Source organism: Salmo salar, chromosome 10, assembly GCF_965601325.2.
Source record: "Salmo salar chromosome 10, fSalSal1, whole genome shotgun sequence".
NCBI classification, from domain to species: Eukaryota; Metazoa; Chordata; class Actinopteri; order Salmoniformes; family Salmonidae; genus Salmo; species Salmo salar.
This window is the reverse complement of record NC_138300.1, coordinates 30,716,135-30,739,677: the sequence shown is the minus strand read 5'-3', so window position 1 is coordinate 30,739,677 and position 23,543 is coordinate 30,716,135. Positions and strand designations below refer to the sequence as shown.

The 23,543-nt window shown below is 43.4% G+C and overlaps 2 protein-coding genes across 2 annotated transcripts; one reads left to right on the top strand and one right to left on the bottom strand.

Annotated features, from left to right (window-relative positions):
- Positions 1-5,284: 5,284 nt before the first annotated feature.
- coa7 (cytochrome c oxidase assembly factor 7) lies at positions 5,285-7,032 on the bottom strand. Its single transcript, NM_001146365.1, is given in 3 exon segments — positions 5,285-6,078; positions 6,341-6,481; positions 6,683-7,032. Coding segments are annotated over 3 exon segments (690 nt in total). The 5' UTR covers positions 6,789-7,032; the 3' UTR covers positions 5,285-5,635.
- A 296-nt stretch (positions 7,033-7,328) lies between these two features.
- zyg11 (zyg-11 family member, cell cycle regulator) lies at positions 7,329-18,420 on the top strand. Its single transcript, XM_014216811.3, has 18 exons — positions 7,329-7,594; positions 9,084-9,249; positions 9,442-9,653; positions 11,054-11,371; positions 11,579-11,692; positions 11,794-11,910; positions 12,012-12,152; positions 12,285-12,461; positions 12,621-12,685; positions 12,814-12,913; positions 13,017-13,067; positions 13,228-13,389; positions 14,413-14,460; positions 14,654-14,851; positions 14,937-14,989; positions 15,091-15,188; positions 15,285-15,482; positions 15,569-18,420. The coding sequence occupies exons 1-18, from the start codon at positions 7,592-7,594 to the stop codon at positions 15,583-15,585; spliced, it is 2,238 nt and encodes a 745-aa protein (XP_014072286.1). The 5' UTR covers positions 7,329-7,591; the 3' UTR covers positions 15,586-18,420.
- The last annotated feature ends 5,123 nt before the right edge of the window (positions 18,421-23,543 follow it).

Here is a 23,543-nt window from a genome sequence, read left to right as displayed (position 1 = left end):
ACTCAGTGCCTCCTCGCTTGACATCATGGGAAAATGAAAAGAAATCAGCCAAGACCTCAGAAAAAAAATGTGTAGACCTCCACAAGTCTGGTTCATCCTTGAGAGCAATTTCCAAACGCCTAAATGTACCACGTTCATCTGTACAAACAATAGTAATCAAGTATAAATACCATGGGACCACGCAGCCGTCATAACGCTTAGGAAGGAGATGAGTTCTGCCTCCTAGAGATGAGCATAGTTTGGTGCGAAAAGTGCAAATCAATCCCAGAAGAACAGCAAAGGACCTTGTGAAGATGCTGGAGAAAACAATCACAAAAGTATCTATATCCACGGTAAAACGGGTCCTATATCGACATAACCTGAAAGGCCACTCAGCAAGGAAGAAGCCACTGCTCCAAAACCACCATAAAAAAGCCAGACTACAGTTTGCAACTGCACATGGGGACAAAGATCGTACTTTTTGAAGAAATGTCCTCTGGTCTGATGAAACAAAAATAGAATTGTTTGGCCATAATGACCATTGTTATGTTTGGAGGAAAAAGGGGGAGGCTTGCAAGCCAAAGAACACCATCCCAACCGTGAAGCACCAGGGGTGGCAGCATCATGTTGTGGGGGTGCTTTGCTGCAGGAGGGACTGGTGCACTTCACAAAATAGATGGCTTCATGAAGCAGGAAAATTATGTGGATATATTGAAGCAACATCTTAAGACATCAGTCAGGAAGTTAAAGCTTGGTCGCAAATGGGTCTTCCAAATGGACAATGACCCCAAGCATACTTCCAAAGTTGTGGAAAAAATGGCTTAAGGACAACAAAGTCAAGGTATTGGAATGGCCATTACAAAGCCCTGGCCTCAATCCTATAGAAGATTTATGGGCAGAACTGAAAAAGCGTGTGTGAGCAAGGAGGCCTACAAACCTGACTCCGTTACAGCAGCTCTGTCAGGAGGAATGGGCCAAAATTCACCCAACTTATTGTGGGAAGATTGTGGAAGGCTACCTGAAACGTTTGACCCAAGTTAAACAATTTAAAGGCAATGCTATCAAATACTAATTGAGTGTATGTAAACTTCTGACCCACTGGGAATGTGATGAAAGAAATAAAAGCTGAAATAAATCATTCTCTCTACTACCATTCTGACATTTCACATTCCTAAAATAAAGTTGTGATCCTAACTGACCTAAGACAGGGAATGTTTACTGGAATTAAATGTCAGGAATTGTGAAAAACTGAGTTTAAATGTATTTGGCTAAGGTGTATGTAAACTTCCGACTTCAACTGTAAGTATTCAGACCCTTTGCTATGAGACTCAAAATTGAGCTCAGGTGCATCCTGTTTCCATTGAGATGTTTCTACAACTTGATTGGAGTCCACCTGTGGTAAATTCAATTGATTGGACATGGAAAGGCAAACACCTGTCTACATAACGTCCCACAGTTGACAGTGGATGTCAGAGCAAAAACCAAGCAATGAGGTCGAAGGAATTGTCCGTAGAGCTCCGAGACAGGATTGTGTTGAAGCACAATTCTCAAATAGAAGAAGTTTGGAACCACCAAGACTCTTCCTAGAGGTTTCCACCTGACGAAACTGAGCAATCGGGGGAGAAAGGCCTTGGTCAGGTAGGTGACCAAGAAACCAATGTTCACTCTGGCAGAGCTCCAGAGTTCCTCTGTGGAGATGGGAAAACCTTCCAGAAGGACAACCATCTCTGCAGCAATCCACCAATCAGGCCTTTATGGTAGAGTGGCCAGACGGAAGCCACTCCTCAGTAAAAGGCACATGACTGCCTGCTTGGAGTTTGCCAAAAGGCGCCTAAAGGACCATAAGACCCCAGATTCTCTGGTCTGATGAAACAAAGATGGAACTCTTTGACCTGAATGCCGAGCGCCATGTCTGTTAGAAACCTGGCACCATCCCTACGGTGAATCATGGTGGTGGCAGCATCATGCTTTTGGGAAGTTTTTCAGGGCAGGAACTGGGAGACTAGTCAGGATTGAGGGGAAAATGAATGGAGCAAAGTACAGAGATCCTTGATGAAAACCTACCCCAGAGTGCTCAGGACTTCAGACTGGGGCAAAGGTTCACCTTCCAACAGGACAACAACCCTAAGCACACAGCCAAGACAATGCAGGAGAGGCTTCAGGTCGTCTCTGAATGTCCTTGAGTGGCCCAGCCAGAGCCCGGAGTTGAACCCAATCGAACAACTCTCGAGAGACCTAAAAATAGCTGTGCAGTAACGCTCCCCATCCCACCTGAAAGAGCTTGAGGGGATCTGCAGAGAAGAATGGGAGAAACTCCCCAAATACAGGTGTGCCAAGCTTGTAGCGTCATACCCAAGAAGACTCAAGGAGTAATCGCTGCCAAAGGTGCTTCAACAAAGTACTGAGTAAAGGGTCTGAATACTTATGTAAATGTGATATTTCCGTTTTTTATTTTTAATAAAATTGCAAAAATGTCTAAACCTGTTTTTGCATTGTCATTATGGGGGGGGGGACAATAAAAACAATTTTAGAATAAGGCCGTAACGTAATGAAATGCGGACAAAGTCAAGGGGTCTGAATACTTTCCGAATGCACTGTATATATGGAGACTGTTTAGTGCCAAAAATAAGGGTTTAAATACATGTAAAAAATAAAATACATTTTCCTGATCTTATATCTCTCAGATATAGGACAGACACTTTTTATGGAGGGACTATCTGCTGTTCCATGTAGTGAATATGTTATTTAAGCCCCTCCCCTGGCTTAGACAGGACTTAGACTCTTATGGGTTAAACACTATTACTGCACACAGAGTCTCTACAACTTATGACTCGTTAAACATATTTTTACTCCAGAACTTGTTTAGGCTTGCCATAAAAAGGGTTGAATTCTTATTGACTTATGACATTTAAGCTTATAATTTTTTATTAATTTATAACCCAAATCTAAAAACATAATTCCACTTTGACATTATGGGGTATTGTGGGTGTAAGCCAGTGACACAACTATTTAATACATTTTTTAATTCAGGCTGTAACACAACATGTGGAAAACATTAAGGGGTGTAAATACTTTCTGAAGGCACTGTACTTTGTACCACTGCATCAACTCTATACTGGTACCCCGAGTATATAGCAAAGTTATCGTTACTCATTGTGTATTTATTCCGTGTGTTATTTTTCTATTTATTCCTCATATTATTATTTTAGATTTTTTTGACTTTCTATCTTTTTCTCTCTGCATTGTTGGGAAGGGTACGAAAGTAAGCACTTCACTGTTAGTCTACACCTGTTGTTTACAAAGCATGTGACAAATACAATTTGATTTGCCATAAAATAAATATTTAGAATTACAGGAAATTAGCTTTAAAACTGCAAAATTTCTCTCAGCCTCATGGCAAAATGAGTACAATAGCAGTAAATTAGCTCAGAGATTCTTGAAAGTCGGAACAATCCTTATCCGGCAGGAAAACTTTATTTGTATAGTTATTTTTGTTGTTGCATTATTTGACTGTAAAATTTACATTTATGGTAATTTTATAAGGGAAAAGATTAGTTTACTTAATTTTCTAAATACTTTCAATATTATTCATTTCCATGTCAGCTCTATACCTGGAAATGCCCTTGTCCGGGGCAACGGATCCCAAAAAGTGTTTAAAAAAAAATGTCGTTCCAATAATGGATATTAACTGAAAAATGATCTCATGTAGTTTCTTGCAATAGCTCCCTGTGACTTTATAGAATATTTCTCTCAAAACTCTGACTCCTAAAAGACGTGTCCAGAGATTGTCAACTCTGTCAAATTTGTCTAAAATCATAAATTAATCAGGAATGAGCAGGGTCAGCTATACCATAAGGACCCCTTATTCATGTCAATACATGTCATGCAACAAGACCACTCATGGTCTGTAAAGTGTTCTACTTTTGAAAGATTTAAAAACAAACAATACTGGAATCACCATGGGCACAACCATAAACTGTCAACTCCATATGGCTAATAAAGATACAATATGAATTTTGGTTAAAATATGTTACATTTATTTAGGTTTTCCTAAAGCAACCAAGGAAAACCACATTTCTACTGTGTATACCACTTCAATTGTTAATTGTTTTTAATAACCTGCCCAGTGACTGCGGTTGAAAATTAGCCGGCTGGCTAAAACCGGCACTTTTACTGAAACATTGATTAATGTGCACTGTCCCTGTAAAAATAAAATAAACTCAAATAAACTGAAATTAAGAAAAATGAAATAGTTGTCAACTCTGTCAGAGTGCTGAAAGATCTGATAGAACGGTTGTTTTTATTGGGGATTTTCAAATTAATAATTCTCCATATTTTACAAATGTTTGTATTGAGCTTTTAGTTTGAGGCAAAAATATGTCTGTTTTGAGTATTGGTTGTCAACTCCGTCAGTTGCTTGTCAACTCCGTCACTGATAGAGTCCATATTTTTTGGTCAATATTCTGAAAAAATATAAATCACTGTTCGTTAACATATGCTTTAATAATTGAAGTATTTGGTGTGCTAGACATAAGGGATAAATGTTTGCTTTATGTTGTTTTATGTTCCAAAACTAGCCCTAGAGCAATTAGTGCTATAAAACCAAACAAAACAAAAATAAGTTTAGAAAACTGTATTACATATCAGAGTAATCACATTAGAATTAAACAATCAAGGCCTTTAAACACTTGGACAATAATTGTACAAATGAAATGCCTTTTATGGTGTCTGAATAAGTTAACATAAATCCAGTTAGACGCATTTTATAAAATAGAAAATATGTTCCTTTACATGGTGTGATTGTTGGTACCATGGTCTATCAAAAATATTTCAAATGTTGTTAATAAAGACATATTTATGGGGAAAAAAAGTTAAGATTGTCCTGTCTTTTAAGAATATCAGACCTCTAAAACAGCAACATGTTCTCTCAGCCTCATGGCAAAATAGCAAGAAATTTGCTATAATACCACACATTTTACCTCTCTACTCAGTCATGTGAATATGTCCCATCTCATTATTGTATTTTGAACACAGCAGAGGGGGATGAGCAAATGAAAGATAAGAAAATAAAACTCCTAGACCTGCCCCGATTTACCAATAGACAGTAGATTTGCCATACCCCATAGCAGACTAATTTTCCTTGACTTTGACTCCATCTAGTTGCAGAACCAAATTACTTCCCAGATTGCTGCATTGTGACACGCTCAGCTATGAACAGCACCTTTTTCTCCACTGTCCATATCGGATGAGATATTCTCCACCATGGATTCCTAACTATAATGACGCCACATGAACTGAGCCGTTTGTGGGAACTCATTTTAATCAAGTCAAGTTGTTGTCAATGTTCAGGCAGATGTTGGACTGAGAATGTGTACATGTCGAGATGGACAATCTCATATGGACAGAGTTGGTCCCCATAGAGAAAAAAATACATGTATTACAAAGCCCCATATAAACCATCCACACACAGGTTAAAACACACACTTGTGAATTCTTCAACCTTTGGCCAGCACTAAGCAGTCATGTCTATGTAGCATGTCAGGTTACACACACACAGCCCAAGAGGAAGCACCACATGACCCTGGGCATTCATTCAAAACAAATTGCCCATTTGGAACAAAGATTTATTGAAGCGACTTCCCTCTGGCCAACCCCTTCATTCCCCAAACTTGAGCTGCCTCTCTTTCTCCTGGAAGTGAAGCTCTTTCGCCCTGTTCTTAAGTTCCTCTGCTTTCTTCTCGTCCTTCTCCGCCCCGTCCCCCAGTTTATACATACGGCTGGCGTTGGCACAACCCCAGACGTGTCCTAGCTCACAGGCTCTTGTGGCATACCTGAGAGCCAGGCCCATGTCCTTACTCTGCTTCGGGGAGCCCTCGATATACATGGCACTAAGGTTGAAGCAGGAGGGTGCGAACCCCCCTGTACAAGCCTTCTCATAGTACTGCCTAGCCGCCCCTGGGTCAGGGCCGGCTTCCATGGCTCGACCGTCATGGGCGAGGAGACCCACGTTGTGACACGCGTCCACAGACTTCTTACCGCCACTGCTGCAGGCCATCATGAAGCAGGAGTAGGCCATTTTCAGATTCTCTGCAAATCCCCCTGATAGAGACATTTAGAACATGTTGAGCTTGACCACTTGGGGAATGGATTCAGGGTCTCTCTGTCTATCAGTACTTTCTTATCATCCTAATATTTCTAATTAATAAGATGACTTGTCTTAAAACATTTGTCAAGCCAAACTCTCTCTAATCAAATCTTTAAATGTTTCACTTGTCTAGTTGAGAAACGCAAATTGTCTCAGGCGTTGCTGTTGTAATCCACTAGTGAATGGGATTAAGTTTAGAGTGGTGTAGTTGTGTACCTTTGCCTTGGATATAGTAAGCCCCGAGCTTGTAGCAGCTTTCACCATGTTTATTAGTCTCACAGTTGTGTTTGAGCACCTGGGCTGTAGACTCAAAGTTTTTCTTCACTCCCTCCATGTAGTCAGCAAGCCTTTGACACCCTGGCAGCAGAATACACGAGGTTAGCCACAATAATGAGTTAGACGATGTGAAGGTTATAGTACTACATGAGGCATAAAGACACCTTAACACCAAGCACAATCAATGGTTCAGAACCCCAGTTAGGGGACAGCAAATGATGAACCATTAGCTTAACATCACTCCCTTCAGCACTGCATAAGACAGTGCAGGTCGTTCCTTACCTTCAGGGTCCTTCTCTCTGTAACACTGGTAGCTGAATTCCACACCTATGTTATCCAAATACTGCTTCACCTCCTTTTCGTCCTCAAAGTTTATGAGTCCAGACATGATTCAAACGGTGCAGTGTCCTAAAAAAAACACTGTCTAAAAACAACACGTGTTGAAAAGTCCAGAACTTCCTTGTGACCTTGGTGTGAAACTGATGAGGTAACAATTTAAGAAAGAGCTCGTCTGGTCCCGTTGAAAAACAACTTAGCGTATTTCGAGATCACCTTGATAAAGGACAATGTGACGGACATGCAGTGAATTATAATCTATTTTCGTTTAAATAAAAAAGGTAGAGAAGCTCATTCCTGCTGCTTTCTTCCTGTTTTTGTAATATGCACGAAAGGGCTTCCGTAGTCCCGCCCCATCGACTGGTGATGTACTTCCTCTGTCAATTTTGTTTTTTTTACGGTCTGTCAACAGAAATAGAGCTACAATCTATCTGCAATATTAAAGCTGATTTAGCCCCTAAATAAAATAATAAAGCTATCGTTTCCTTTGGCGAGTTTTTTTTAATCGTTAAAAACAAGTATGTCTGCAGATTTAGATTAGTGTCAGCCTTCAGCCTTGGTTAACTAACGGACATGGTTTGAAAATGAAGTCTCAACATTTTCACAACTATATTAATATTTTTCCAGGAACATCGATGTTCTATCTTAGTTCGGTACCAACAAGTTAGCTAGCTTGTAGCTAACGTTAGAACGCTAGATAGATAGTTATCACCTTGCAAAAAAAAAAAAAAAATCCAGCAAGATTAGGCTAGCTAAGTAGCAAGTTAACAAGGCAAACCGAGACGACTCGGCGTAGGTAGAGACCAATAGCAATATTGATCTTTGGTTGGGAGTCAAGCCTGCAGTTTCTTGAAAATGGTGAGTTTTGTTTTCGATATCAATGTCTAGCATTCAATCGTCGTGCATTGTCGACAAGGACCAGCAAGGTATCGAAAAATGCATACCAGTAGCAAGCTAACTAGTCTTAGTTAGATATCTGCTGAAATTTGATTCATCTCGTTAGCTAGTTAAATCTTTTTTTTTAGCTCAGGAGGATGGATAATTAGCTAGCGATCATTGCTCGTTATTTGGGGGTTTGACAACATCCCACCACTCCAGACATACTCTACCTCCTGGGAGTTATGGATATCAGGTCTCATTGGCGAACATTTTAACTTTGGCCATATGCTTGGTATGCCATTTGGGAGTGCTGGCATACACTATATATACAAACGTATGTGGACACCCCTTCAAATTAGTGGATTCGGCTATTTCAGCCACACCCGTTGCTGACGGGTGTATAACATCGAGCACACAGCCATGCAATCTCCACAGACAAATATTGGCCTTACTGAAGAGCTCATTGACTTTCAACGTGGCACCATCATTGGATGCCACCTTTTCATCAAGTCAGTTCATCAAATGTATACCCAGCCAGAGCTGCCCCGGTCAACTGTAAACAATGGCTCAGTGTACACAAGCTCACAGAACAGGACCACCAGGTGCTGAAGCACGTAGCAAGTAAAAACCGTCTGTCCAATGTCAGCACAATAAAGGTTAGTCGGGAGCTTCATGACGAACAGTTATTGTGCAGACGTTGCTTCGAGGTTTCCATGGCCGAGCAGCCGCACACAAGCCTATGATCACCATGCGCAATGCCAAGCATTGGCTGGAGTGGTGTTAAGGTCGCCGCCATTGGACTCTGGAGTAGTGGTAACGTGTTCTCTGAATTGATTAATCACACTTCACCATCTGGCAGTCAGACGAACAAATCTGGGTTTGGTGGATACCAAGAGAACACTACCTGCCCCAATGCATAGTGCCAACTGTTTAGTTTGGTGGAGGAGGAATAATGGTCTGGGGCTATTTTTCATGGTTCGGGCTAGGCCCCTTGGTTCCGGTGAAGGGAAATCTTAATGCTAGAGGATACATTGTCATTCTAGATGATTCTGTGCTTCCTACTTTGTGGCAACAGAGGCCCTTTCCTGTTTCAGCATGACAATGCCCCCGTGCACAAAGCAAGGTCCATACAGAAGTGATTTGTCGAGATCAGTGTGGAAGAGCTTGACTGGCCTGCACAGAGCCCTGACGTCAACCCCATCGATCACCTTTGTGATGAATTGGAAAGCCGACTGCGAGCCAGGCCTAATTGCCCAACGTCAGTGCCTGACCTCACTAATGCTGAATGGAAGCAAGTCCCGGCAGCAGTGCTCCAACATCTAGTGGAAAGCCTTCCCAGAAGAGTGGAGGCTGTTACAGCAGCAAAGGGGATACCAACTCCATATTAATGCCCATGTTTGACAAGCAGTAGTCCATATAGTTTTGTTCATTTAGTGTAAGTGTCTAATGGTGTGTGTGTGTGTTCCAGGACGAGGCGTCCCCAGCATCTCTGACAGACCTGTGTCTGTCCTACGTGAGTGGGAACCTGGAGAGGTTCTGTGCGAAGCACGCCGATGGATCTCTCTGTCTCAGAGACTCTTTACTGTTCCCCCAGGAACTAGCTGACCAGCTGTTAGCTAAGATGGCCACTGAAGGTAAGTGAGCAAGGAACATGAAGTAGTCAGCGGTCACAGATCCAAGCTCAGATCCTTACCTTGATTATTAGTACAAAAACACGAAACAGGCCTTTAATTCAGTGTCTAGAGCAGTAATGGGCTATTTCCAGTCATTGGGTGATTTTTGTCCCAGCCCAGCTCTAACAAAAAAAGTGTGGGTGTTGTTTTCAGGTCTGTTGAATGACAGTACAGTGGGAGTGTTTCGTAGCTGTGAGTACCTACGGCTGCGTCGTGCATGTATCCGGACAGCTCGTATCTCTGCCGAGGCGTTCCAGAGAGCTCTCTGTCCTCACCGCCTCCTGGAGCTGGACGCTGCCAGGGTCAACGCTGACCTCACCATCTCTGACATACTACAGGGACTGGCCTCCAACAAACACTGCCAGGTAAACATACAGTGCATTCAGAAAGTATTCAGACCCCTTGACTTTTTCCACATTTGGTTACATTACAGCCTTATTCTAAAAGGGATTCAATAGTTTTTTTTCCCTCAGCAATCTACACACAATACCCCATAATGACAAAGCATAATGACAAAACACGTTTTTGCACATTTATAAAGTGTTTATAAAAGGAAATATCACATTTACATAAGTATTCAGACCCTTTACTCAATACATTGTTGAAGCACCTTTGACAGTGATTATAGCCTTGAGTCTTCTTGGGTATGACGCTACAAGCTTGGCACACCTGTAATTGGGGAGTTCTCCCATTCTTCTCTGCAGATCCTCTCAAGCTCTGTCAGATTGGATGGGGAGCGTCGCTGCACAGCTATTTTCAGGTCTCTCCAGAGATGTTCGTTCGGGTTCAAGTCTGGGCTTTGGCTGGGCCAATCAAGGACATTCAGAGACTTGTCCTGAAGCCACTCCTGCATTCTCTTGGCTGTGTGCTTAGGGTCGTTGTCCTGTTGGAAGGTGTACCTTAGCCCCAGTCTGAGATCCAGAGCACTCTGGAGCAGGTTTTCATCGAGGATCTCTCTGTACTTTGCTCCGTTCATCTTTGAATCGATCCTGACTAATCTCCCAGTACCTGCCACTGAAAAACATCCCCACAGTATGCTGCTGCCACCACCAGGCTTCACCGTAGGGATGGTGCCAGATTTCCTCCAGGCGTGACGCTCAGCTTTTAGGACAAAGAGTTCAATCTTTGTTTCATCAGACCAGATAATCTTGTTTCTCATAATCAGACCTTTAGAGGCCTCTTGGCAAACTCCAAGCGGGCTGTCGTCTTTTACTGAGGAGTGTCTTCCGTTTGACCACTCTACCATAAAGGCCTGATTGGTGGAGTGCTGCAGAGATGGGAGAACCTTCCAGAAGGACAACCATCTCCACAGAGGAATTCTGGAGCTCTGTCTGAGTGACCATCAGGTTCTTGGTCAGACAGGTGTGTGCCTTTCCAAATCATGTCCAATCAATTGAAAATACCACAGGTGGACTCCAATCAAGTTGTAGAAACATCTCAAGGATGATCAATGGAAACAGGATGCTCCTGGGCTCTCGAGTCTCATAGCAAAGGGTCTCAACTTACTTAAATAAGTTTATAATTTATATATATTTTTTAAATATAAAATAGGAAAACATTTGCTTTGTCATTCTGGGGTATTGTGTGGAGATTGAGGAAAACATTTTATTTTATACATTTTAGAATAAGGCTGTAACGTAACAAAAATTGGAAAATGTCAAGGGGTCTGAATACTTTCCGAATGCAGTGTACACAGATAAGAGAGCTTCCAGCAGGGACAGACAACAGCAAACACTCTCCCTCTCCACCCTCTTCCTCCCCACAGGAGAGCTTACAGCGGTTGGTCCTGACAGGTCTAACCATGTCCTCTCTGGAGGAACCATCCCGTCACCGCTTTAGCTCTCTCCAGGGGCTCCGCTCCCTCTCCCTGGCCAATGTGGACTTCTACGACGCTGGGCTGGCTGACGTGTGTTCCCTGCCCCGCCTGGAGAGCCTGGACCTGTCCAACACCTCAGTAACCAACCTCAGCCCTCTACTGGGCCTTAGGGAGAGGCTGAGGTCACTAACACTACACCAGCTGAAGAGGCTGGAGATGAGCACTGCACAGCTATTGGCCGTCATTGGACAACTGGAGGCACTGCAGGTGGGTGGGGACAGCTCTAATGCTCAAGTTCTGTATTCATTTGCTCCACTATAAAAAGCATATATATTGCTGAGTGAAGTTTCTTAAACCTTTTTCTAGTTCCGGCACTGTGATTGTTTTCTATCCCTGAAGTTTACTTGTGGTGCTCGAATAGTTTTATTTCTGATACTCATGCTTTTGTGGATGTGTGAAAACCTACCTATGCAGCACCTGGACATCAGTGATGATAAACAGTTCACATCAGACGTGGCTCGTCAGTTGCTGGGCGAACCTGGGATCCTGCCTGCTCTGGTCTCTCTGGACGTGTCTGGACGCAAACAGGTACTGGAGACAGAGTATGAGTGGAGTTGGCTCGAGTTGTGAGTGTGTGTGTATTGCAGCTGTGTGTGTAGAGTGTTTACCTAGTGTGTGTGTTATGCCAGGTGACAGATGCAGCGGTCAAGGCGTTTGTAGAGGAACGTCCAGGGATGACCTTTGTTGGTCTGCTGGCTACAGACGCTGGCTTCTCTGACTTCCTCAATGGAGAGGGCATCCTCAAGGTGGGTCTCGCTGTTTTTCTTCTCTCTGTCTCTGTCTTTGTAGAGGAAGCAGCAATACTGACAGAGAACTACGCTATGTATGTGTCCTCTGTTTGTGGCAGGTGACAGGAGAGGCCAATGAGACTCAGATCTGTGAGTCGCTGCATCGCTACAGTGAGAGAGACGGCTTTGTCAGAGAGGCTCTGTTTCATCTGTTCAGTCTCACTCACGTCATGGAGAAACCACGGCCTGACATACTCAAGGTACACACACATTATGTAATGTCTACTCTACCCTTCACCTCAATATACATCTTACTACAGCATGGCTCTGTGTACACATTTTTATAAAGTAATGTGTCTCTCCCTCTTCTCCCTCGATCTTTCTGTCTCTAGTTGGTAATACTGGGGATGAAGAACCACCCTGCCACCCTGAACGTCCAGTTGGCAGCCAGTGCGTGTGTGTTTAACCTGACCAAGCAGGACCTGGCAGCGGGCATGCCTGTTAGACTGCTGGGCACAGTCACTCAACTACTGCTGGAGGCCATGAGGACCTTTCCTAACCACCAACAGGTACACACACATACACTCACCTTCTCCTCCATATTGTTTACACATATCCAGGTTCTTCCCATCTGCAAACACAGACTGGCTAGGGGCTGTTTCTGGACCAGGCTTGAGTTTGGGGTTTTGTTTTGGCTCTAACCACCATCTTGGATCCTTTTTCTCCAGTTGCAAAAGAATTGCCTTCTCTCGCTGTGCAGTGACCGCATACTGCAGGAGGTCCCCTTCAACAGGTAGATATACACATTGAATTACTTTGACTGTAGATGTATTCATCCTTTAAGATTGTCTCTCATGAGAGACGTAGTATGTACAGTGCATGTATCCTTTGTACTGTGTATGTGTGTGGTCTATAATCGAGGTTTGAGGCAGCTAAGCTGGTGATGCAGTGGCTATGTAACCATGAGGACCAGAACATGCAGAGGATGGCTGTGGCTATCATTTCTATACTGGCTGCCAAGGTAGGTGTGTGTGTGTGCCTACATGTCTGAGTGTGTGTCAAATATGGTATTAGAAATGTGTTTGAGGTTTGGTCTTTGCTGATGTGTGTGTTTTACTATACAGTTATCTACAGAGCAGACAGCCCAGCTGGGAGCAGAGCTGTTCATAGTGAAGGTGAGACTGTTCAAACATCCTCCATTCACACAGCTGGCCATTGGCACATGCCTTCCCAATGAAAGAATCGCTGTCTACAGTGTTTAAAAAGAAATACAGTAATTGTCACCATCTCTCTGTCTATCCCCCTTTCTCTATACCTCTTTCTCTCTCTTTGCAGCAACTCCTCCACATCGTGCGTCAGAAGGCGACTCAGGGCGGGGTGGATGCCACCCTCAAGTTCACACTGAGTGCGCTCTGGAACCTCACCGACGAATCACCAACCACCTGCCGCCATTTTATAGAGAACCAGGGACTGGAGCTGTTCATTAAAGTTCTGGAGGTAGTACACACACACTCACAGACCCTAGAGCTGTTCATAAAAGTTCTGGAGGTAGTACACACACACACTCACAGACCCTAGAGCTGTTCATTAAAGTTCTGGAGGTAGTACACACACACACTCACAGACCCTAGAGCTGTTCATTAAAGTTCTGGAGGTAGTACACACACACACTCACAGACCCTAGAGCTGTTCATTAAAGTTCTGGAGGTAGTACACACACACACTCACAGACCCTAGAGCTGTTCATAAAAGTTCTGGAGGTAGTACACACACACTCACAGACCCTAGAGCTGTTCATTAAAGTTCTGGAGGTAGTACACACACACTCACAGACCCTAGAGCTGTTCATAAAAGTTCTGGAGGTAGTACACACACACACTCACAGACCCTAGAACTGTTCATTAAAGTTCTGGAGGTAGTACACACACACTCACAGACCCTAGAGCTGTTCATCAAAGTTCTGGAGGTAGTACACACACACACTCACAGACCCTAGAGCTGTTCATTAAAGTTCTGGAGGTAGTACACACACACTCACAGACCCTAGAACTGTTCATAAAAGTTCTGGAGGTAGTACACACACACTCACAGACCCTAGAGCTGTTCATTAAAGTTCTGGAGGTAGTACACACACACTCACAGACCCTAGAGCTGTTCATTAAAGTTCTGGAGGTAGTACACACACACTCACAGACCCTAGAGCTGTTCATCAAAGTTCTGGAGGTAGTACACACACACTCACAGACCCTAGAGCTGTTCATTAAAGTTCTGGAGGTAGTACACACACACACTCACAGACCCTACAACTGTTCATTAAAGTTCTGGAGGTAGTACACACACACACTCACAGACCCTAGAGCTGTTCATAAAAGTTCTGGAGGTAGTACACTCACAGACCCTAGAGCTGTTCATTAAAGTGCTAGTTACAACACTCTCTCTCTGACCCTGAAGTTCTTACTGCCTGAAGTGCAAGCTGACTCACTCATACCTCTTTATTGGCCCTTTTCTTTCTCTCTGCAGTCGTTCCCCTCGGAGTCTTCCATCCAGCAGAAGGTGTTGGGGCTGCTGGTGAGTCATAGTGAACCTTTGACTGACAGTGTATTTATTCTACTGGTCAGTAACCCTGGTTTGTGGTCCTAGGGGCTTGACGTAGTGAATTCAGCGGAGACAAACTGTACTGATGAAACCGATTTGTTTTATGTTTGAATCATCCCATTTGAAGTGGTGGAAGAGCTGACTGTGTGGCTCTGTCTCTCTCCAGAACAACATAGCAGAGGTTGGGGAGCTGCATGAGGAGCTGATGGTTCAGAGCTTCCTGGATCACATCTGCTCCCTGCTCCACAGCCCTGAGGTGGAGGTGTCCTACTTCGCTGCTGGGATACTGGCCCACCTCACCTCCAGAGGAGAGGCTGCATGGACACTCAGTATCACACTGAGGTCTGACCTGCTAGAACAACTGGTACGTGGGGGAGGTCTGTGTGAGTTGTTATACCACCACCTGTGTGTGTAATAATTGTCTCATGTTCTGTGTGTGTCTCCTCCAGCACTCTGCCATCCTGAAGTGGCAGACCCCAGAGTGTGAGATGGTGGCTTACAGGTAAGACCTCCATGCACACACACAAGGAGAGGAGGAGAGGAAGCCACTGTAAACTATTAAGATGCAGCCTGAGTATTAATTATCTCCTCCCCCCTCTGTAGGTCCTTTAACCCTTTCTTCCCCCTGTTGGAGTGTTTCCACACCCCAGGAGTTCAGCTGTGGGCAGCCTGGGCCATGCAGCATGTCTGCAGCAAGAACGGTGAGACACACACACTCCATATAGAGCTTAATAGTTTTCTACATATTCTGCTCTGTGCGTCATCAATGTGAGTGTAATCTCTCTGGACTCCTGCAGCCCCTCGATACTGCAGTATGCTGCTGGAGGAGGGAGGTCTGCAGCAGCTGGAAAAGGTCCAGACACACCCAGACACACACGCAGATGTCATGCGATTGACTGATGGCATCCTGGAGAGCCTGCAGCGCCACCAAGCTCGCACCGGCCAGACCACACAAACACCCCCACTGCCCACTGCAACCACACACACACACAAAGGTGAGACACACACACAATGATTTCTAGTGTGTGTGATTTCAGAATATGTTAAAAGTCAATAAAAATGCTCTGTCTTTCTCCTTCAGAGAGTGATACGCCCTGATCAGACCCCATTCCACCTGTAATGTCAAGACAAGAGTCCAGGAAGAGGTGTGTGTGTTCACACATGTTCATTAAGCCTGTCGCATGCTTCCCAGTTGAAACAGTTTGCTCCAAATGTTTACGTTTCTGTTTATATTGGAGTTCGGCAGGGTTTTTTCCAGTTGTTCGCGCACCAAATGTGTTCTTGAGGCAAGCCAAAGTCAACAGTACTACGGGATTCTTCATTGAAGTGTTTGTCATTCAGTGAACCTAGTTTTAATGCACATTTTTTTCACTTGAGAAATACTGCAGCAAACAAAATGTATCAAAATGAATGACAGATTCCTTGATTCTTCGTAGATTAATTCTGACTATTGAGCAAGTGGCTATGTTGCTACGGCATTTCAAGAGGGACAAATGGTAATATTGAATTTTTCCCCCCTCATTTTTCAAGCAAAGGTCTTTTGAGGGAGTATGAGAGGCACAGACGTTTGCTTCGCCTAGCCGAGTTCTGCTTGGCGCAAACTAAACCTAGTATGTGGGCGCCTTTAAACTTGGGTGAGGAAAGACACCCTGTCACCTCCCACCTTGTCTTAAGGTGGTGCTATAAAGTGAATGAGAGAACAGAAACTACGCATTTCTTTGCACACATACCTTGCTATGTTATTTATTTTCTTGTTTGGTTCAAAAACAACAGTATAATTAAGTGTACTACTGTTGGGATAAGGAAATTATGATTGATTTAACTAAAGAAAAATAAACCCTAAGAAAAGCGTGAGTTGTTGGTTAACAGCGTCCATAGCCTGAATAGAAAACCAGTTGAACTATATGGTTTAAGTGTTTCTTTCCTGTTGGACTCTGAAAGGGCCGAATCCTTATTTAAGAATCCTGCACGCATCTTGGAAGAGTCACACTAATCAACATCAATTTACACCGTTGACATCGATTCATGGTTGGAGTTCTGCAGGCGCACCAAGTTTGGATTCAGCCCCTAAAGGGCACCACATACCCTACTCAAACAGAGCGATGGGGTGTCGTATATGGGCCATTCCAAAATTGGATCCACACAAAAGTACGTAGAAGTACCTAGAAAACGACACTGTCGCTGCGTTTGCGTAAAGTGTGTAGCAGCCTTAAAGCTCAGTTCTGGGGTTGAGAGTCCAGCCCCTCTGGCTGATTAGCTAATATATGCACATGACGGTGTGATTTCCCGGCATGCTCAAGTTTGTCTGAATGATCTTTTGATTCGCACAGTTTGTAGCAGAACTATTCATATCCAGACATGGAGGTCCACAATACTGTCCATAGTTATTTTCTCTGTGGTAGTTAATTGATTATTATAAATGTATGAATTAATTGATGGATACATTTGTCACAGTGTATACTCACCTGGGGTCGCAGGTCTGAATCAGTCCCTGATTAGAAGGTTAGGATGAAAAACAGCAGTATTGTGGACCTCCAGGACAATATTTGAGTTCTCCTGGTTTATAAAAATTGTTAATAGTAATGTTTCCCTTGTGGACAAAAATGGCAATAAATATATTGGTCAACATTAAGACAGAATACATATACGACTTTGCACAGTATGAAGAAAACATTTTTTTTCTTGAGAGTTCTATGTGCTTCCATGGTTGCTGGTCTGTGTGCATGCTTGCGTATATGGATCAGTGTATAGGTGAGTGAGTGTTTGATGCTAGGGGAAGTGTTTGTACTAGCTGTGACTTCCCTGGTCTGGAAAGGAGGCCGTTTGTTAATGCAATATTCACTCAGAAATTGTGTGACGGGTTTTATGGGTTCTCAATTTTTTTTTTTTCCCCCCTCTGGGTTTGAGACCTCGTTGTTTGGATTTGAAAATCCAACTGTTGTAGTTGAAGGGGGTGACGCTCGGGGGCTGTGCATCTGAGTGTTTGAGTGAGAAAGAGGAGAACCAACCAGTAAAAGCACAGCCCCCTTCATTATCGACGCATTGTGCCGACAACCTCAAAGAGCCATTCCAGACTCTGAAGTCAGGACTTAGAGTTAAGTGCTAGCCACTGTAGCCAGACATGTGTTTGTACTTGAGTATGGGAGATGAGAAACTAGTCTTTAACGATTAGTTTAAAGTGTTGGAAACAATATAATACGTTTTGTTGTTTATTTCAAAAGGAGGTACTTAAGAAAACGAAGGAGGCAAAACTGAGTTGGGAATTCTGTGATTAAGGGGAGAGGCAACGAGAGTAGCGCAATCCCAAAAAGACGCCTATCCCAGGGGTGGTGAACTCATTTTTCCCCGGGGGCTGCATTCGGTTTTTGAGGTCCAGAGGGCTGCACTATAAATGTTATATTTCCTTGCCGTCAAAATGACAATTGTCTATCTGCAACGTTCTGTACACTGCACCCTCATGAGCATGACCCTGGTTGTGACTAATAATGATATAGGCTACTGATGTTGTCTTCATTCTCTACGCAATGGCGGCTGAAACTACATTTCATGGCTGCTGGCAAATCTCCACATGCTTGATTTCATATCAGCCTACACATTGTATGTGCTTGCTACCACTGCATGGGTCAAAGTATCTCTTCTCTATGGCATCAAGAGAAATGCACAGAACAAACTGAACTGTAAACTAAAGTCAATATTTTCTACATTATACTGACATAATAAGAAATTTGAGTTGTCCTCTCACATTGATTGAAGCTGTGGGAAAGTTTAGTCTTGTTTGTACATTCCCCAAATGTGACAGTTTCCTCTTTCAGTATGGGTATTTCATGAAACTGGGAGTGGGGTAGCTCTAAAGGGAAGGCCATTTGCTAAGATGCCATTTTGCTGCTGAGGGTCATTTTTTCATGTTTCTGAAATAAAGAATGTACACCCCCATCGGCTGTAAACTGGTAGTTTTACTGTATTCCTTTATCTCAAAAGCCATCCTTGATCCATATGCTAAAATATATTACAACTGCAGTTTAAAAACAAACACACAACTCTCCATGTGTGTGTTCCTCTCCAGTGTAGAGTGGGGGTCTCTTCTCTATAAAGGCAGCCATGCCCTCGTGTCGGGATCAGCTGGAGAAAAAGACATGATATACCACTACAGTTTGACCTCAGACAATGCATAAGGGAATTTTACCAGTTGATCTCTTACCCTGGCTTAGCACATCCTCTCTGGCCATCCCTGATGTGACGTCCACCTGAGAGATACAGACCCACACAGACAGGTTACAGACATGCTTGCCACTAGCACACAGACAAGTTTTATCATTCAAATACACAGAGATCATGAACGGGGTGTGAGAGCTGGGATGTGTGTGACTGATAATTAATTGATCGATCGATTATTAGACCATTTAGAACACAAGGTTGTGTTGAGAAGCTGATGTACCTCCATGCCTCTGTTCAGAGCCTCCTTGGCCATCCTCACAGTGATGGGGGCCTGGAGAGAGGCCACATTGGGGGTGAGAACGAAGGACCACAGAAATGCTTGTGATGACACTTAACCATCTGTGAGAAATAGGTTCTAAGAGGGTTTGCCGGCTGTCCTTGTGGGAGAACCCTTTTCCTGAGTCTACAGTGCCTTCAGAAAGTATTCACACCATTTATTCCAAAAATGTTTGTGTTACAGCCTGAATTCAAAATGGATAAAATATGTTTCTCACTCATCTACACATAATACCCCATAATGACAAAGTGAAAACACCTTTAGCAAATGTATTAAAAGAAATACAGAAATATCTAATTTACATAAGTATTCACACCCGAGGCAATACTTTGGTGGTGATTACAGCTTTCAGTCATCTTGGGTATGTCTGTATCAGCTTGGGACATCTGGATTTAGGGATTTTCTCCCATTCTTCCTTAATGATTTTCTCAAACTCTGTTAAATTAGATGGGGAGCGGCAGTGAACAGCAATCTTCAAGTCTTTCCACAGATTTTTAAATGGAATTCAAGTCTGGGCTTTGGCTCGGACACTCAATGACTTTCACATTCTTGTTCTGAAGCCTTTCCAGCGTTGCTTTGGCTGTCTACTTGGGGTCATTGTCCTGTTGGAAAGTAAATCTATGCCCCCAGTCTAAGGTCTTTTGCACTCTGAAGCAGGTTCTCATCAAGGATTTTCCCATATTTGGCTCCATTCATTGTTCCCTCCATCCTTACCAGTCTCCCAGTCCTTGCCCCAGTCTGAAGTCCTGAGCACTCTGGAGTAGGTTTTCATCAAGGATCTCTGTACTTTGCTCCATTCATTTTTCCCTCTATCCTTACCAGTCTCCCAGTCCCTGCCGATGAAAAGCATCCCCATTGTATGATGCTGCCACCACCATGCTTCACGGTAGGGGTGATGAGCCATGCCTGGTTTTCTCCAGACATAGCACTTTGCATTCAGGCCAAAGAGTTACATTTTTGTCAAATCAGACCACAGAATTTTTTGCCTTATGCTCTGAGTCTTTCATGTACCTATTTGCCAACTCCATGTGTGCGTTCATGTGCCTCTTTCTCAGAAGTGGCTTCTGTCAGGCCACTCTTCCATAAAGCCCAGATTGGTGAAGTGCTGTAGAGCATGTTGTCCTTCTGGCAGGGTCTCCCATCTCAGCCAAGGAACTATGTTGTTCTGTCAGAGTAGTCATTGGGTTCTTGGTCACCTACCTGACCAAGGTCCTTCTTGCCCGGTTTCTCAGTTTGGTCGAACGGCCAGCTCTTGGCAGAGTCTAGGTAGTTCGATATTTTTCCCAATGATGGAGACCACTGTGCTCTTGGAAATATTCAACACTCTAGAAATGGTTTTATACCCTTCCCCAGATATATGCCTCATCACAATTCTATCTCTGAGATTTATGGACAGTTCCTTGGACTTCATGGTATAGTTTCTGCTCTGACATGCACAGGTGTGTTTCTTTCTAAATCATGTCCAAACAATTGAATTGGCCACATGACTCCAAGTTGTAGTGACATCTCAAGGATGACAAAAGGAAATTGGATGCACCAGAGCTCAATTTGGAGTGTCATAGCAAAGGGGTGTGAATACTTATGTAAATGAGCTCTGTATTTAAATGTTAAATACATTTGCAAACATTTCTAAAAACATGTTTTCCCTTTGTCATTATTGGGTATTGTGTGTAGATTGGTGAAATAAAATATTGAATCCATTTTTAATTCAGGCTGTAACAACAAAATGTGGAGTAAGTCACGGGGTAGGAATACTTTCTGAAGGCACTGTATGCATACAAACGGCAAGACTTTAGCTAGCAGGTTACCCAGGTTCAAACCTGGGAATCTTTCTGTCTGTAATTATTTTTGTGGGTAAAAACTCATTCTGTTCGGCTGGGCCTGGCTCCCCAGTGGGTGGGCCTGGCTCCCCAGTGGGTGGGCCTGGCTCCCCAGTGGGTGGGCCTATGCCCTCCCAGGCCCACCCATGGCTGCACCCCTGCCCAGTCATGTGAAATCCATAGATTAGGGCCAAATTTATTTCAGTTGACTGATTTCCTTATATGAACTGTAACTCAGTCAAATCTTTGAAATTGCTGCATGTTGCGTTTATATTTTTTCTCAGTATAGCTGTCAGTCACTCAAACAATGAATATGGTTTTCCATCCTAAAACATCCTCAGATACATAAATATGTCCTCCAAGCCATGCGACTGCAAATAACTGGTTTGTGTGTGTGTGCATATGTTATTTGTAGACTGTTTCTCCACTTGACTGCCGAGGTGCCCCTGTCAACTGCTGGCATCTGAGATGGAGTGAGCGAAATTTGGAGCGACAGATGCCTGGAGAGGAGGAGAAGGGCACTGGCGAATCACACACCCCTGCAATTTTGCCATAGCAGGAAATTAACTCTAAAACATTTTCTCAGCCGCTTGGCAAAACGTGTCAAAAAGCATGAGATTAGCTATAGAAGGGTTGTTTTTTTGTTGCCATATTAGCATTGATATTAAATCAGTCAAAACACATCAACACAAGACCTGGTATCAAGAACAAGTTACAACTAGCTGGATCCAGCCTAATATGATTCCCCTCATGGCAGCTTCTTGTCATTGTTGCTAGCCATCTGACTATCCAGAGTCATTATTATGAGCCGTCCTCCTCTCAGCAGCCTCCACTGCACCTCCCGTCTATTAGTGTGTGTGCATGCGTGCGTCTAACCTGTTGTAGTATCTCTCTAGCCCGACTCCATGCCTATCAATAGGCAGCATCTCCATCTGGGTTCTACTCTGTAGCTCTGTTGACCAGTCCGATGTCCACAGCCCTCTGTCCATCCACTCTCCGACCAGTGAAGATCAGCTCTTTAGCCAGGGCAAAGCCCACCGCTCTGGGGGGATGCTGACTGCCCCCTACAGGAGAGAGGAGGTAGGGAGAGAATGAGGCTGAACTCATGCAAAAAAAAACATGACATTTCATGATGGTAAATTATGGGTGTGGATCAGTGGAGGCTGCTGAGGGGAGGACAGCTCATAATCATGGCTGGAACGCCGTAAATGGAATGGCATCAAGCACATGGAAGCTATGTGTTTAATGTATTTGATACCGTTCCACTCATTCCGCTCCAGCCATTACCATGAGCTCGTCCTCCCCAATTAAGGTGCCACCAACCTCCTGTGGTGTGGATGTGATGGGAGTACGTGGATGTGATGTGTGTGTGTGTGTGTGTGTGTGTGTGTGTGTGTGTGTGTGTGTGTGTGTGTGTGTGTGTGAGAGAGAGAGAGACAGTGATGGGTGTGTGGGCATGTTATGGGAAAGTGTGTGTGTGACAGTGATGGGTGTGTGGAGATGTGATGGGAGAGTGTGTGCGTGCATGCATTTGACCTTTGGTCATCTTACCAGCCCCTGGGAGTAACCCCTGTGTCTTCTCAATCAAACCCATCTGTGCAGAGTAGGCTGAAGCACACAAACACACACGACAGTTGCAGGTCCGCTTGGCTGTGTCATTAAGCAACGGTGGGAGTACAGACTAACTGATGTGTCTGTCAGAGCGAAAAACACACAAAAGGAGTGTGAAACTGAAATCATGTTAAATGTTTGAATACATTTAGCATTCAAACATTAAACATTATTTCCATTTAAATACGCTGGTATACAAAATGTTCAACAAATGGCAACTAAATATGCTTGTTTTACAAATTATATAAAATAATAGACTCAGAGTTTTCAAAAACGTAGATTTCTCTCAGGATTTACATACAACATATGGTTTGCACATTGCTGGTAACTAAATTAATTGATGTACGAATAAATCAAGATTTTTTGTGTTTATCATTAGCATGTACAGCTGCACTCCATATGATAGAATCATGTAAAAGCGCTTTAAAATAAGAAATAAGAAAAATCTAAATTAAGAAAAAAAATTGGACTGACAAAAAAATGCCCAAGATAATACCAAATCATAAATGAGCATTTCACCTAAATAACAAACCAAATGGGGTCAAAATAAAAATGCTTCGACATTTCAGTTAAGTGGACTTATACAGTACCAGTCAAAAGTTTGGACACATCTATTTATTCAAGGGTTTTTCCTTATTTTTACTATTTTCTACATTGTAGAATAATAGTGAAGACATCAAAACTATGAAATAACACATATGGAATCATGTAGTAACCAAAAAAAGTGTTAAACAAATCAAAATATATTTTAGATTCTTCAAAGTAACCACCCTTGATGACAGCTTTGCACAATCTTGGCATTCTCTCAAACAGCTTCACCTGGAATGCTTTTCCAACAGTTTTGAAGGAGTTCCCACACATGCTGAGCACTTGTTGGATGCTTTTCCTTCACTCTGTGGTTCAACTCATCTCAAACCATCTCAATTGGGTTGAGGTTGAGTGATTGTGGAGGCCAGGTCATCTGATGCAGCACTCCATCACTCTCCTTCTTGGTCAAATAGCCCTTACACAGCCTGGAGGTGTGGTGGGTCATTATCCTGTTGAAAAACAAATTATAGTCCCACTAAGCACAAACCAGATGGGATGGCATATCGCTGCGGTAGCCATGCTGGTTAAGTGTGCCTTGAATTCTA